General features: G+C 36.6%; 1 protein-coding gene across 4 annotated transcripts in view; it reads left to right on the top strand.

Annotated features, from left to right (window-relative positions):
* The window catches only part of HDX (highly divergent homeobox), a 75,152-nt gene extending 73,246 nt beyond the window's left edge, over positions 1-1,906 (top strand). For all 4 annotated transcript variants that reach the window (XM_067548370.1, XM_067548372.1, XM_067548369.1 and 1 more), the window contains one exon: positions 914-1,906. In XM_067548370.1, coding sequence (XP_067404471.1) covers positions 914-1,039 — 126 coding nt within the window. In that variant the 3' untranslated portion in view covers positions 1,040-1,906. The remainder of the gene's footprint in view (positions 1-913) is intronic.
* The last annotated feature ends 15,121 nt before the right edge of the window (positions 1,907-17,027 follow it).

Raw genomic sequence — 17,027 nt, 5'->3', positions numbered from 1 at the left:
GCTACTTAATGTAAATATTGACAATAAAAACAAGTACTCAAAATTTTAAACAGTAAGTTCACACATTTATCTTACATAAGCCAACAGTCACTATTTCTGAAAAAATTACAGTTTCAGCTTCTGACATAGCTAGATATCTATAGTGTAGACTCAAACTATTCATTTGTTACAGCATACAAACCATATAACAAATCTAACTTCATGAAAACATTCTGGGAATCCTTCAACATATGTAGTTTCATTTTCTTTGTGGGCAAAGTATATGGTTTGTAGTATTTCTTGTAACTAAAAAAATTAGGAAGTCTGCATGTATATCGTAACATATAATCATCCTAAAAATGTCCTCATTCATTTAAAAAAAAAAATGTAGCAGCAAAGCTTCTTCAGTATGTCTTTGAATGTATTCTCTCTAAGGTACAAAGAAAATCTAAAATAAATATATGCCATACAAACTAGGAAAGTGTAATTATTTATGGAAGGAACTACAGTAGAAAAGATATCACTGTGATGAACAGATATTGCAGGAGTAGATAGGAGTCCCTTGCCAGTATATTAAGGTATTTTTCTTATGTCTCAAGAAGAAAAGATTAAATTATTGCTTTCACTCTTCAACTACTGATGGTCAGAGGTTCACTTTTGAATAGCCTCCTATGTACGCATCTCAGGATACAGGTTTCTATTTTGAAATATGGTAATTTGCTATTATAGCTGAGATACCACAGTTTGCCTCTTTGCTCACAAGTAGTAAGCTTGTTATCGGGACAGCATTCTGTTTCTCCTTTAGTATTGAGAATTTGAATTGAATTGAAAATAGTGATCCTTTAAAATGCAAAGTACTTGGAGAGTTAACATGAAACTTGAAAAATGTGTCCAAATACTAATTTTAAAGAAGTATTTTGTTTTTTAAACGTAGGCACTGCTGTCGGATTTACCTCCTGAATTAGAAGAGATGGATTTCAATCATGCATCTCCAGAGCCTGATGATACCTCATTCAGCTTGTCATCTTTATCAGAGAAAAATGCCTCGGACAGTTTGTGATCTTTAGAGGGGAAAAAATGGATACAATGTTTAGACTGCCTAACAAGTGTGCATTTCAAGATAACTGCATTTTGTTACCTGATATCCTTTAGTCAATAAAAGCCTGGGTAAACTAGGCAGACCTTGCTGAAGGATGAATGTGATGTGATATGGCCGCAACTTGCAGTGACAAGAAATATGGAAATTTGTTTTTGGCAAGTGAGAAAGCTACACGGGAAAAGATTTTAGTTTTTAGCATCACAGCTTTGATTAGGGTTATTTATAATTTTCCAAAATAACTCTTGCTTTGTAGAAAAATCTATTCTGAGCAGGGATCCAAGAATGGAAAATAAATGTGCAGTTATACAGCCAGGTAACATTTCAACATTGCTTGTCATGTAAGACTCTCTAGTCCTGTTTATTGTAACCATTGTCTTTTCCCTTGCCCCTTCTTACTCAGGTAGGTGGACTGAAAATTGGGAATCCAGATGGGCTTGTTATGAGCAAGTGGGCTGAGTTGTTCTTGGATCCCTGAAAAAATTTTGAATTAAGAGAGATTAAACTAAGGTACTTATTGGTATATGAGAGCAAATTGTTGAGTCTCCCATTATCTCATAAAAATGTCTGAAAAACACTTGGAAGACTAAATGAATAATTTTAATTAACATCAATAAATTACTAATGTACAGAAGCAGACATAAATGTTGTAAACCATTTAGGCTGTTACTGGAAACTCTTGATTGCTGAAAAAGGCAGCTCTTCTGGTATTCTCACTATTGTGATGAAATTAGATCATGTTACACCAATATTTAGACTTTTACAGTCATAGTGATGTTCTTATTTAACTGCATTTTATAAAACCTGAATAGTAAAGGCTCTGTTCATGAAGATTCAGGAATCAGCCACATGGATTTTCTAAAAAGTATACTCCATTTCATTGCAACAGTGCTGTCAACCACGGTCAGTTTTCATACCACCCCCCTCTGATACTGTTTTAGTGTTGGAATCTGGACCCCACAAATTTTCTCAGTGAAATTCATTGACTAATTAGCCCAATGTAGCAAATTGTGTCATTCTGCCAGCAGACTCCAGGTGCTGACAAAGAATATTTTAGAATCTAAACTGTGTATCTGATAGCTTTAGCCACTGTCTGCTAACTTATCCTTTCTCAGTGTTCATTCATCCTAAATATCTCAGCTCGTTTGAACAAATATGTTCACCCTGACACATTCAAATAAGTTCAGTATGGTACATAGCACTGTGGCATACAGCTAGAATTTTGTAATTTCTAGTCTGAATATTTACAAACCGGCCTCACTGAAACCTTAGTTCACACCAGCTTGAGGGCTAGATTCTTACACCCTTATGCTGAGTAGTACCTTACTCTGCGAGTAGTCCCACTGAAATTAATGGGACTACTTATTATATAATGGGAGTAAGGATTGCGTAATCTGGTCTTTTTAAATAAAAGCAGTCTGTGTTAAAGAGGAAAATCCGGGTAGAGTTTGCACCCTCTGTTTAGCTTCTTTCTTAAAATAAATTCCTGTTCCCAGGTGTTAGAGACTGCTGTCAGAACTTTTTCTGAGGGACAGATCTATCATAAATACGGTGTTAATGTATTAACTTCCTTCCAACCCTAAATCTGACAGTCATTTCAACTCAGTACTGTGAGAAAGGATCACTTTACTGTACTTAAATACAGGAGTAATGTCATTTAAAATACTGACCCCCCCCCCCCCCCCGAGACAATAGGCATGATTTACTATAGGTTTTCTGCAGTGAGTTAATAACAGTACTATCTCTAGATAGGGAGAACCTGCAACTGATGATGAAACCTGATGCTTTCAGTAAGCTTTAGTGAAGACATTTAAAACACATTGTCTAGCTTTCATGCTCCACTACTTGGACCTTAATTTCCTGTTACTGCTCCTTGACATGGTATGACAGAAGGCAGCATTTTCTTAATGCTAATTCTTAATTTCTTGGTCTATGAATCTGTTGCAGTTTCACCTTTTACACTAGTAGAATTTACACAAGTAGAATTTTATCACCGCCATTAGTAATTTTTTATTGTTCTGACTTGCTTTTTTTCTGACATGACATGAAACTAAATCAGTCCAAGTTCAGATTGGATGAACTGTGCCAAAAACAAACCTTTACTTGGTAAACTAGAATCCTAGGTCATGATATACACCTAAAATCCTAGGCTTCACACTCCAAGACTGGAGTCTGTACCCAGTTTATTCCTTTGAGCAATATGTACTTTGAATCTTTCTGCAATATAGAATAACAAAGCATTTATAATAAAATAGCCATGTTTTCACATCTAGAAACAATTAGCAGCAACTTAGGATGATCAAGAAGAAATATTGAATATGAAGGATGTTCTTATGTAGTAAGATTCTCTATAAAGCAGTACTGTACAGTTGTTGGAGTACCTACATGCTTCTCCGCAGAATAACCTTCATCTATAATACCTGCAATATGAAAAGCAAAGCTCTTAATGGTGAGTTATTACCAGTTCTAATTAAAAATATCGAGCAAATATAGATTTTTCAGGACAGAGGCTGCAGAACAGCAGACTTGCTCTTCTGTTGCACAGTATGGTAAAATCTCTGAAGAATAATTACCCTTGAAAGTCATGTATGGCCATTTCTGAATATTGCATCCCAGCCATGCTCTGTCAGCACACTTGTGACTCATGGCTTCATGATTTGATGTTCCGTTCTCCAGAAAGACAGCTAGATATAATTGTTCACAGGTTCAAAACAGGAAGCATGACATCAGCAAGTTCCCCTATGTCTCTGTCCAATTCTTCATTTACTGCCCCTTTCTCTCTTTTGGCATCTAGTTGGGAAGCAGTGCTTATCTAGGAAGGTGCACATACTTTTAATATGAAATGTTTATTGGGAGTGAGGTTGGAAGTTCTGCCACTGCTAGCAAAGACAGTGCTATGGTTTGGGCCCAATTTAGTCTTGATCTCAATGGGTGCATCTTCTATTGACTTAAATAATAGGCAGTTGTGACTATGTAAGCTAGGGCAGAATTTGGTCCTATGACCTCATGTTGTCTGACCATTCTTCTAGCCAAATTTGCCACGATAGCTAGCTGATAGGTCTCTAATGGCCAGAAGAGGTTACCCGGATGTTTTATCTCCTGAAAGAATTTTAGGTATTCTTCAGGTGACAGAAAGCAATGATGGCTCTGTTGTTGTTAGACATTTTTAGGATTTTGGTTTACAATTATTTCCTCTGTTCATAGCTGAATAAAGAAAGCACATTAGATGCTAATTCATCTTCTATTGCACTATAGATTGCAAGGAGGATTTCTTTCCATAAAAAATGAGAGAAATAATCATAGCTGGTACTGTGGTATCATAGAGGAAGCATTAAAAAGCAGCCATTTCACTTCTTTGGATCATAAAGTTCAACAACAGATACAGCAAGAGTGCCATGAGTTGAAGAACCTTCCATCATCTTCCTACTTTGTCAATGAGGGATGACTTCACAGATGTTTATTTCTGACACGTTTTGCAGTGTGGATTATAAGAGTGTATCCTACCTGAAGAAAGCCTAACATGAAAAAAGGCAATTGATAACAGACATGTATTTTAAACTAGTAATAAGGTGCTATCTCTCTGTAGGGATCAATGAAAGTATGTCTAATACTCGTCAACTTGCTATACCTAAGGAAAGTTGTACCCTGAGGTACTGCTTGTCTTCCTTTTCTGAAAATGTTTTCTGTATTGACTCTGCAGTGCTAAGAGGAGTGAATAGTTCTAATGAATATGCCTAGTCAGTAAATTAAGCTGATATGGCTTTATATTAAAGTACCTTTTGTGTGAGTGAAAGCAGTTCTAAAAATAATGAGAAAAACAAGGGCTTTGCAGCTTCTCAGAGACAAAGAAGGGAGCAAAATGAGATAAACCAAAAATATAATGTGCCAGCTTAAATTGAGAAGCAGCTCATCACTCTATCCACCAAATGAAGAGAGAGTCTGGGTGTCAAATAATGCAGTTATACAATCAGAATTATATGGCAGAGTATGTGTGGTGAAAACCTTATTGTGGAACTTACTGCTGCAAAGTCACCTATCTAATTGCAGAACTGCACTATTGTTATCATATTAGTAAGGATTAAACCTTAAAAAAATTAGTTGGACAGCCCTACCTTTGCCTTAGGCACTTAGACCCAGCAGGTTCTCACTCTGAGGATTTTGATAGCATGAGAAAAAAAAAATTAATGCAATAGAATAATAATAGAAAAATAATCAGAGCATCTGAAAAATCAAAAAGTAGTTAACTGGTAACATTACAACCAAAAGCTTAGTTCACTGTACTTTTCTACCTCCAGTTCCACTGCTCAGATCTGTCAGCGTCAATTAGATATATCATAGGCTGTCTTACTTTATACAGGGTCTGGCATTAAAGTTGAAAGAATGCTTCAAAGTTATGAGGTATTGCTTTCTCTGTCTAAAAATACAAAAAAGAGTGTATGAGTTAATCAGTTATCAAATTTCTAATCAGAGTCAGTAAATGGCTGAAACAAAATCTTTGACCAATTACTCATCAGAAGGCACCAATACCACCTTTTGGCATCTGACTTCTCCAACCAATTAATATTTTACCACAGTGGCTAGCAAAAGTTTGCAGCCTCAAAAAAGCTAAGGGCAAAAAGCTAAAGTGTAACAGAAGACTGGAACAGCCTTTGGCAGATGGCACTGTACTACATTTTCACCAAAGCAGAATCCACAGTTTTACTCAAATCAAAGAGCCTGTTTGTTCCCTTTGTTCCCTTTGAGCAAAAAATGGCTAGCATTCTGGTTAGAGGATGCAAAATACATAAAACAGTAATTTAATAAAAAAGCAAATCTCTAATCAAGAAAAGAGACTTTAAAGAATATTCCTTTAAGGAGAATGCTTCCGTGTCGTTTCTGTAATAATAGTAAGCATTTTCACTGTATCACGGAATAAGTCCTTTAGAATCCTGTGTTACATTTTATACATACTACCTCTGAAACAACACCACCTTAAGACCACATCAAAAGTAATGTGAACTTTTTTGGTTTTTAACTTTTTAACGGGCAATAACGTCCAACACACATTTTCCTTTAGCTTTCTACTCATTCTTAGTTAAGTGTTTGTTTTACATTTAAGGTGTTTGCTTTTTAGTTTTCTATATTTTTTTTTTTAGTTTTCATTTTATTTTTTTTCCTCTTCCAAGCTACACAAACTTTTGACAAAAAAAAAACAAACAACAATGAATGAAGGCAAGTATCTCAAATGGCTAGTGATGGGACACTACATGGGGAGGGCTCTGAGTTACTACAGAGAATTCTTCCCCAGGTGTCTGGCTGGTGAGTCTTGCCCACGTGCTCAGGGTCTAACTGATCGCCATATTTGGGGTCAGGAAGGAATTGGGGTCAGGTCAGAGTGCCAGAGACCCTTGGGGTTTTCGCTTTCCTCTGCAGCATGGGGCATGGGTCACTTGCAGGTTTAAACTATTGTAAATTGTGGATTCTCTGTAACTTGAAGTCGTTGAATCATGATTTGAGGGCTTCTGTAACTCAGCCAGAGGTTAGGAGTCTATTACAGGAGTGGGTGAGTGAGGTTCTGTGGCCTGCAGTGTGCAGGAGGTCAGACTAGATTAATATGATGGTCCCTTAGTCTGAGAGTCTGTGATGTGGGGAAGAAAATATGGCATGTACATGTTATGGTCAATGGAAATGTTACCATCTTCTGGATTCAGATACTAGTTTGATAAGATACTTCGTAAATAGCTGTGATGTGTTTGGTGCAGCTATTGCAGGAAATAGATATTGTACTTAGAGAGCTCTACCAGTGCCAAAGGATTAACGTGACATTTCCTAACATATAACAAATTAATTTCTGTGATAGAGAGCAGCCAAAGTGGTGAATCCTAGCTATATACAGAAAAGAGCAAGATTTAAAGGTTAGTGGGTACATTAGTATAAATGAGATTAAATTGTTTCCGCAAGTCTTTTTGTTTGCATCTACACTTTTCTGCACAGAAACAGTATTTTTGATTTGCATGCAATAAAGGGTCAAATTCTAGTCTTGGAATAATCAGTGGCAAAGCTCTCATTAATTTTACTTAGACCAAGATTTGGCCCCAAGTGCAGAGCAAATCACCTATGAAAGTTTCACCTCAAAAAAGAAAAGTGTCCTTGTAACTTCCCACCAACTCATGAAATAGTTTGCAGTCTGTATTCTTAGTTTTTTTAAAGTTTTTAAAATGTGTTAGGTGTGGGGAGAAAGTGAGTTGCAAACAAACATGTCAGTTGAACCAACAAAATTAACAAAACCTTTTTAAAATATTTTGGTTTTTAGTCAATAGAGCATGGATAGAAACTGAATGCAAAGCATCTCTTAAGTGGAAAATGTGGCTTTTTGAAGGTGGAAGTGCTCCAGTTTTATAAAATGAAAATTATGGAAATTCTATTAAAAATATGTCTTATGATAAACTCTGCTCTCTAACACAAATTAAATATAATTTACTAAATGTATGACATACATAATTTGTATGTGTGTTTGTGTGCATACACACACGTAGCTATAAAACACTAAGTTAAATGTGATTCAATCACCTTAACACCATCAAAGATATTTTCACTTGAGGAAATTCCAAATGCAATAATTGTGAAGTAGATTTTAGTTGCAACATAATTGTTATTGTTACTTATATTCAAGACATACTTTTGGATTAAATTGAACTCATCCATATAAATATTCATTATAATTTATCTTTAATAATCCAATGTAAACTTGCTTAGCTTAGGCTTCAAACTGCCTTGAAAAGCCCAATATAATACTGTATCTAAGTAATCTCAGCGCACAAATTGTGGTAAACTCATGAAGAGTTTAAACAATCTTCAGCCAAGAAAGAGTCCACTTTAGTTGCGCTAAATATGTCAATATGAAAAAATGACTTTACTGAAAGTTTGTTACTATATAAGCTGGTATGCTATTCTAATTTGCCTACAAAGTGTTAAGATAACTCATTCTCTTTAACTTAATACAATGTCCTTTTGAGCCAGTTTGGCAAGTTTGTAAATTTCTCTGTGAAAATCAATATTTATATTGCATTTTTATTATATGTATCAGTATGTGTAGCAAGAAGATTTACAGATCTTGAATTTGAGTACCTCTATTATGACCAAGGATATATGATCTTGGTTTATTTGAAAGATGGATGCCCAGTGAAATATTCCGTCCCCTTTTATTGATCTTGTCTGTATATATAAGGGTATTTATAATCTTATGTTAACAAATCTCATCATGAAAAATGGTTATTTCCTTCTTTGGAAACCTGCCCAGCTATTTTTATATGAAATGTTGGTCTCTGCCTTAACTTTTTTGTGAAAATTTGTGCCATAGAATATTCTAACTAACTACAGATAGTTTACAGAACTTGCTTTGGCTCATCTTTGGTTCACATTTAAGTAAACTGTGACCAATTATATGGTTATTTGATAGTTAAATTAATCTTTTTTGCTTAAAATTGTTTTAATTTATTTATCCTGTATCTGCATCAAGGGTTTTTCCTTAATCTTTTTTGTCCTTTAAAGCTTAATCTATCCTCATATGCACGCTTTGTTAGTTCAAGAACTAATAATTTTTTCATTAGTTTATCATATATAGTTTGGCAAACCTTTAAGAAATTGAGTCAAAGGTTATAAAAATATATATATCTATATTGACCCAATTGGTCAGAGTAAAGGGCTATTTACCTTTTGGTAAATTTGTCTACTAGACTCAAGGATATTTTTCTAAGTCGATCAGGTTTGGGGGTCTGGAGAAATGAAATAAAGGTTAACAAATTCATTTTCCTATATCAAGTTCTCGGTTTCTATATTTTCAATTATTAGCCTGTAAAAATCAGTAAGACAAGATGTTTAAAACCAGATACTGCATTCTTGTGTCACCAATCCCTCCCCTTTTAAGTCAATAGACACTTTGTGTGCACAAGGCATGCAGGATCAAGGCGTTATTGAAGCGATATGTTGGGAAGTGGGAGAGGCACGTTGTAGGGTTGCTTGTCTGACTGTTCAGTTTTTTTATCATCACCAATACAGCAGTAACCACCTGGATTACAATGTCCTGATCATTTTGCAAATTATGGTGTAAAAAGAAGTTCCTTTTCAGCATAATAAGCAGTTGACATCCAGAGGTCTATACAGGGGCCATAGGTGAATAACCTCTTGACATTTTGAAGCATCATGTTAAAGAAATACTAATTTTTAACAGCTCAGGCTCAATAGGTAATGTATTGCCTTACAATATGTGATAGACCTGTGTTCATCATTATCCTCTGGATTCTTACAGCTCAGGCTGGATAAATTTCATAGAGGAGATGCTCTAATCTATGGGATTGCAATTTTGCATCCCCCCAAAAAATAGTTTCCTGATTTATCAACTTCAGAGGTAGCTGCTTAACTTTCCAGCATCAGCAGGGCAACTACTGAAATAGCTGCTGCTGCTCTAAGAGCAGAATATTATACAGACAAAATAATAAGAATTAAAGGATATATGACAGGCCCAAGAGTCTCAGACAGTTGATCTAGTATGGCTGGTGAGAGTTTTCTGGAGTCATGAGATGCAGAAAAGATTATATTCAAAAGTTTGGGATATTCTGCTTAAAAAAAAATAAATCTAAAAGTTGGAAAATGAATGGTCTCTTTTTAATAGAGTAACACTGAATTAATCTCTTGCACTCTAATTTTTCAATATATGCACTCAGGTCAAAATAATGCAATGTGGACGTAATATCAAAGCACAAAACTAAACCTCAATTACTTTTCTCTTTTGTAAAATACACTTAGTTTGACTTATAAAGTGGTGATGGTTTACTAGCAAGGGCCCTGCTCTCCTGCAACCAGAGCTGTGTAGGAAACTGAATGGCAGCGTCAGAACCTAAATTTATCTGTCCACTTTAAGAGCTTCATAGAAAAGTTCCTTTTACTCAATCTAAAATGTATTGTTTAAAACTTTTAAATTTTATTTACAATTAATTCAAGCCAGGTCCTTCATTTCAAATCCCCAAAAGTGTCAATCACACAAACAAACAAAGTCAGGTGAAATGATGAAATGCCTTGATCAGAGGTCTTGGGATGATTCAGACAATGAAGAGTTTCATCTGAATGAAAGTTCTCTTCCTATTCGGTTTGTAGAAAAGCCTGTTAAAATTGTTCAACAGCTCAGCTGAAGATTCCCCTGAGTGCTGGAGTTGAGTACAGATACTTGAATTCATGTGTGTTTGTTGAATTTACCGTACAGTCTAACTGAAAATACATATGCCAGGTTTCTGCACTGAAGACAACCTAGATGTTGTTCTCCTGAAAGTAGCATGCTTCACTGCAAGAGCCTGATTATTGCTATCTCACAACCATGTTGCCAACTAACTTTAATAATAAAGGTTAAATTCATGCATCTGAACATGTGCTGTTTAATACTAAACAATCTACTGCAATCTCAAATTTCAAAAATAAACCATACTGTTCATTACCTAAATGGATTTTTTCTAAATAGTGAATAAATTGTAAAGTGCAATATATATAGAGAGAGGAATTGTTATCCAAACAGCTGGGTGAAATGGAATTTATTTGGATGAACACGGGACTTTTTGATACAAATCATGCATGTTGAGAGACATAACTCAGTTGCAGATAATGAGAGATTTGGAGTAAATGAGGTGGATATGCCTTTCTTTTAGTTAGTCATAGTTTGTCAGTAAATATTTTTGTAAAATACATCTTCTGAGGGGGGTGTGTTTAAGAAGCTGTGATATAGGTCAGATGCATGGTTTTCAGAGCTGTAAGAGATCTATGGTATGTTGGGGGAGGATGGGAAGCCGCACTGTCAATGCATTGATGCATATTTTAATGTAAAGTTTTTGTTAATTTTTACTAACATAACAGTTAATTTGGCATAAAAATACCCAAGAGAAATAATTTAAATTTTCATAAGGAGCGTTCTAGAGATGTACTAAAATATGGGTGGGTGGGTGTGTTGTTTAGACATCCATCTGTTGTTAAGATGAATGTATATATAACAGACAAACTCTACCTCAGTACTGCAAAGGGAAATGGGTGTGTCTGTTAAGTACTCCCAGTAGGGACTTTAGCATGTAAAAATATGAAAGGCAATTGGCCTAGTTCATTCCTAGGGTAACTTCACTTGGCCCCCTTGTCTTGTATCCTTGTAGTCTAAATTAGGTCTCCTATGTTCAGTCTTGCTTCTATTTTGGAAGGATTTCTCAAGCTCTTTCTAATAATTTTTTTCAAAATCTTTAATGATTTTTTTTAGATCCCTCCAGACATTCCCTAAATACATTTGAATGTTGACCTTTTATTATATTTTTAAATAAATACAAATGACACTTGAACTTTTTTATATCATCAGTGCCTGTTCACCAAGCATTTGATCATAGGGACCAGTTTCTGAGAGCGGATTTCTTATAAATGGAATCTAATGTGGTTCTGTTAAGTAAGACGGGGGTTCTCTGTTGCTCGTTTTCACTATGTGTAGGCACAAAGGGATTAAATTCATTTTAGGGCAGAGAGCCAGCAGTGGGCTATGTGCTCCTTATGTCTTACTCAAACAGTATAATTCATCATCAGCTATATAATTCAGCATCATCAAGATCCAAAGAAATTGCAGTCAGAATATAAAGACATAAAGCACCTGCACAAGCTTTTTGCATCATCAAGAAGAATGTGTAACTGGGCATTCATTTAAAGGCTGAGATAGGAATATGAAATTGAACATCCATATTCTCTTCTGAATTATTAAGGATAATGACACTTGAGATGACCCTCTGCTAATAAATCATAGGTAAGAAACTGTTCACGGGGCAATCTAGTTAGAATATCATCTATCTTCCTGATATTTGATTGGATTTAATTATTTGTCCTCTAGCTTTTATCACTAGTAAACAGGAACAAGATTGAGATGGAGTGAGTACATTTAACTAAAAAATAGCATTTGCTTATCATTGACTTAAACATGGAAACCTGCACAAATAATAATGGGGCAGAATGTAGATCTGAAAAACAATAGGAGACTTAGATTAGACTCTGGTGGTGTCTTTTAAAAGAGGCAGTGGTATGCTAACAAAACTTTGCTGTTACTAATTAGCCTCAATGAGAAAACACCACCATTGACTGCTCTTGTACTCCTAAACTGTCTACTAAATAGGACTCTTTTTCAAAGACGACCAGTTCTAATGGCCCAAGAGGAAAATAACTGCAACCCTAAATCATTTAGAGGGAGATTTTCAAAAGCATTTACAGGATTTCAACAAATCTTGTACTCCCTTGGCCACTTCTGAGAATCTCCACTTTATACATTCTTGCTACAGTACTAAGAAAAATCAAACAAATGTGCACACCTCAGTCATAAGTCCTTAAATTATATCGAGAGATCCACAAGGAAAACTTAAATGCCAGCTCTTTTAAGTGTTAAATCATAATCTTAAATTATTCAGACCACTACTACAGATAACACTACTTCACCCTTACATGGCCCATTCCAAACATTTATGAGCTAACTACTATTAGTTACCTTCAACCATAAATTGAACTGCAGGTTGTTGATTAGCTGTATCAGGGGATTTTGGCAAAAATGATTAATACTAGTTTTTTAATTTTTCTTGAGCACTGGCAAATATGCTCAGTACTGCAGAGCACCTAGAATAGACCAGGCCCCTTCCCCAAAGATTTTGCAGTAAGAAAACAGTCTAACTAAAAGCTTTATGCAAAAGATTTCTTAAAGTGATTTCAAGAATGGGGGTATTAGAAAGAGAGATTATTAACTATGAAAAAACTTTTATGGAAGGCATCCTCAATCCATGGAATCTGATCTTCAGCTATAAATACAAAAAGGTGGTAAAGATTGTGGTACAAATTCTCAAGTGTTGTCCATTGCACCAGCTTAGCAGAGGAGAATTTAGCCTAGGGTCCATGGGACTGCATATGAAATGGGCAGTATAGCAACACAACCATCCAGTTCTTCTTTCCTCTTAAAAGCATGAAGATGTGTCACAGTTACAGGACTTGCTGCTCGTCTCTGACCTCGTCTCTGATCTCTGTGTGCAACCCCATCCCCCCCACCCCCCCCCAAGTATGGGGCTTGAGGTTACTTTACTCAGACTGGAATCTCCCACTGTTAGACCAAGTCCTATGCTTCAATACCCTGAGTACCTACCATCCTTACCCTGCAGGTCAGATGAGGTTCAGTCACCTGCAGTTCTTCCCCCTGGGAGTGTGTGACCAGGGGGTTAGTGATCCAAAACAACTTTCCGAAACAAAAGTATTGTTTGTTTTACCATAGGAACAAAGCATAACCTAAAAGGAAAATGATTTTAAAACACCACCACCTCCTCTACTGAGGTGGAAATAGAGGAGGCTTAGGACTAAATTGATAAACTGAAATAAGTCAGCAGGACCAGATGGTATTCACCCAAGAGTTCTGAAGGCACTCATATATGAAATTTCAGAGCTACTTTTTGTGATATGTAATCTATCACTTAAATCAGCTTCTGTACCAGATGGCTGGCAGATAGATAATGTGACACTAAGTTTTAAAAGAGGCTCCAGAGGCGATCCTGCCAATTATAGTCCAGTAAGCCTAACTTCAGGACCAGACAAATTGGTTGAAATTATAATAAAGAACAGAAGTATCAGACACATGGATGAACACAGTTTTTGGGGAAGAGTCTACATGGCTTTTGTCCAGGGAAATCATGCCTCACCAATCCATTAGAATTCTTTGAGAGGACAGGGGTGGTTCAGTGGATAAGGTGTACTTTGACTTTCTGAAAGTCTTTGCTTACACAGCTTTGGTGAGGGACCTTGTCAAAGTAGACTGTCATGGGATAAGAGGGCAAGTCCTCTCATGGATCAGTAACTACTTAAAAGATAGGAAAAAAGAGTAGGAATAAATGGTCAGTTTTCACAATGGAAGAGAGGTAAATAGCGGGGTTCCCCAAGGATGTCTACTGGGACTTGTGCTGTTCAACATATTCATAAATGAACTGGAAAAAGGGGTAAACAATGAAATTTGCAGACAATACTAAATTACTCAAAATAGTTAAGGCCAATGTAAAGAGTTACAAAGGGATCTCATTAAACTGGGTGAATGGGCAAGAAAATGGCAGATGAAATTCAAAGTTGATAAAGACAAAGTAATGCACATGGGAAACCATAATCCCAGTTATACATACAAAATGATGGGATCTAAATTAGCTGCTACCACTCAAGAAAGAGATCTTGGAGTCATTGTGGATAGTTCTCTAAAAATGTCTGCTAAGTGTGCAGCAGCAAAAAAGCTAACAATGTTAGAAACCCTTAGGAAAGGGATAAATAAGATAAAATATCATAACGCCCCTCTATAAATCTATGGTACACCACACTTTGAATACTGCATGCAGTTCAGGTCGACCCATCTCAAAAATATTTTAGATTTGGAAAATGGTCAGAGAAGGGCAACAAAAAATATTAAGGTTATGAAACAGCTTCCATAGGAGGAGACTGGAATTTTTCATCTTGGGAAAGAGACAACTAAGAGGGCATATGATAGAGGTCTATAAAATCATGAATGTTGTGGAGAAAGTGAATAAAGAAGTGTTATTCTTCACATAACACAAGAACCACGGGTCACCCAATGAAATTAATAGACAGCGGGTTTATAACAAAAGGAAGTACTTCTTCACATAATGCACAGTCAACCTGTGGAACTCAGTGCCAGGGGATGTTGTGAAGGCCAAAACTATAACAAGGTTGAAAAAAAATTAGATAAGTTCATGGAGAATACGTTCATCAATGGCTATTAGTCCAGATGGTCAGACATGCAACCCCATGCTCTGGGTGGCCGTAGCCTTTGACTACTAGAAGCTGGGAGTGAACGACAGGGGATCACTTGATGGTTGCCTGTTCTGTTCATTCTCTCTGTAGCACCTGGCATTAGCCACTGTTGGAAGACAGGATACTGGGCTAGATGGACCATTGGTCTGACCCAGTATCACTAATCTTATGTTCTTATGTAAAAGGTCTACATGGAAGTCTATCTTCTTGATTGGGACCCTAATAGGTCTAGCTCCCTGCACCCCTGACCACATAGCAGGCTCATAAATCTATGAGACTCTTTCAGGGAGTGTGTACCCCTTTAAAACTTTCTGGATCCTTTGTTCCCTCTGTCTCTCAGGGATGGCATCACTCCTGTGGAAACTGGTTTGGCAGGTCAAACAGCGGGTGGCTGAGCATCTTCTCTCAGATGTTTGCTGAGAAAAGTCTATAAGGCTCCACCTTCTCTTCCTGGGTGCATTTCCTGACAATCCTGCTATTGAATTGGCTCAATGTTTGCAATGCATATAGTAAACATTACAATAACTTGGTCAAGGTAGAGTGTTCATAAAACATTACAGGAATCTTCAAATACATTGCAGTATTTTAAATGTGGCTCACTCAATGCATATGAAGAATGCAATTCTGACCACATTGAAGTCAATGGGATTTCAAAGGGGCCGGGATTTTACCTGAAAATGTAGTCAACAATTTAGGCTAAATCTAGTCTAGAAAAATGGGTTGTCTTCTAAATATTTAATATATAGCATTTTAACTAACTGTGGGTGAACACTTCACAAAGTTCCAGAGGGGTAGCCATGTTAGTCTGTATACAGCAAAAACAACAAGAGATCTGTGGCACTTTAAAGACTAACAAATTTAATATTTACAGACATAAGCTTTCAAGAGACTTCAGCTCTCTTCTTCAGATGCAATAATACATGCAATAATGCCTCTGTGTTACCTATTTTCTGTATTACTGCATCTGAAGAAGAGAGCTGAAGTCTCTCGAAAGCTTATGTCTGCAAATATTAAATTTGTTAGTCTTTAAAGTGCCACAGAACTCTTGTTTTTACTTCACAAAGTGATCATTCTTTATCTGACCTATCAGTTCTCATCCTCAAAGGAACACACTTTCAAAAGATGAGCCTAGGAGCTTAATTTCATAACTTTGCTAGACACTAAAAAGCATGCATTGAATAGATGCACTGGATTTATGGCTTATTACAACAATCTATAACCAACTAACAAACCCGCTCCTCCAGTCCCCCCACCCTGGGTTCCTTTCCTCTCGAGGACTGGAGGGGTCTTAACAGACCACTTCACCTTGAATTGTCCCTTGAAATATGTGTTAACTACTTATGCTAAACAATCTGCCCCACCTTGTCTGTACCTTGCTAGATTAAATTTTAGATTTTTAGGTGTGTGTTTTCACTTTTTGCTTTTGTAACCATTTCTAATTTTATTCCTTTTGCTTGGCATCACTTAATTTATATCCTATTGTTAATAAATGTGTTTTATTTTCACTATCAGTCAACTCAGTGCTATGTTTGAAGGGATTTACCTGAGTTAGGTTCATAAGATGTAATGTGATTTTTTTTCTCTTTAAAGGAGCAACAAACCTTATTGTGTCTCTGAGCAGTCCAGGGGAGGGCTGGATACTTCAGGGCACTTGGTTTTGGGGAAATTCGGGAAATTCGAGTGTGTTTGGGTCAGCTTGCTGGTTGTATCCAAGGCTGGTGGAAACCAGTGTGGGGCTGTGTATAGGCTGCTGGGGTTAGAGGTGCTGAATCAGGACTTTTCTTGCACAGACTCTGAGGGTGTGACCTATATGCTTGTAGGATGGCTGGGAATGGCTCACGCTAGGAGCTACAGCAACAAAGCATTGTGAGGCACCCAGGGTTACAATGCAAATGGTGACACAAACCCTTACTAGTCTAGATTGCACCACAAAGCCTGATAAGGCTATAAAAGGTGGTGTTTTAAGAATTCCCTCTGTCTGAATAAAGCAGAATCTTTCACAACTCACAGAGCATCAAATTCCAGTATCCTCCTAAAGCATTGCTTCCAAACTCTGGGCTGCAGTTCATTTTCTGGTGCTCTGGGAAGATCTGGCTGGTCACATAGTGCTGGCTGTCCTCCTTTCAAC

This window comes from Emydura macquarii, unplaced genomic scaffold (assembly GCF_026122565.2).
Source record: "Emydura macquarii macquarii isolate MOO-44397 ecotype Brisbane River unplaced genomic scaffold, CSIRO-AGI_Emac_v2 contig_1253, whole genome shotgun sequence".
Classification (NCBI taxonomy): Eukaryota; Metazoa; Chordata; order Testudines; family Chelidae; genus Emydura; species Emydura macquarii.
The sequence above is the reverse complement of the archived record's forward strand: the minus strand, read 5'-3'. Positions and strand labels throughout refer to the sequence as shown.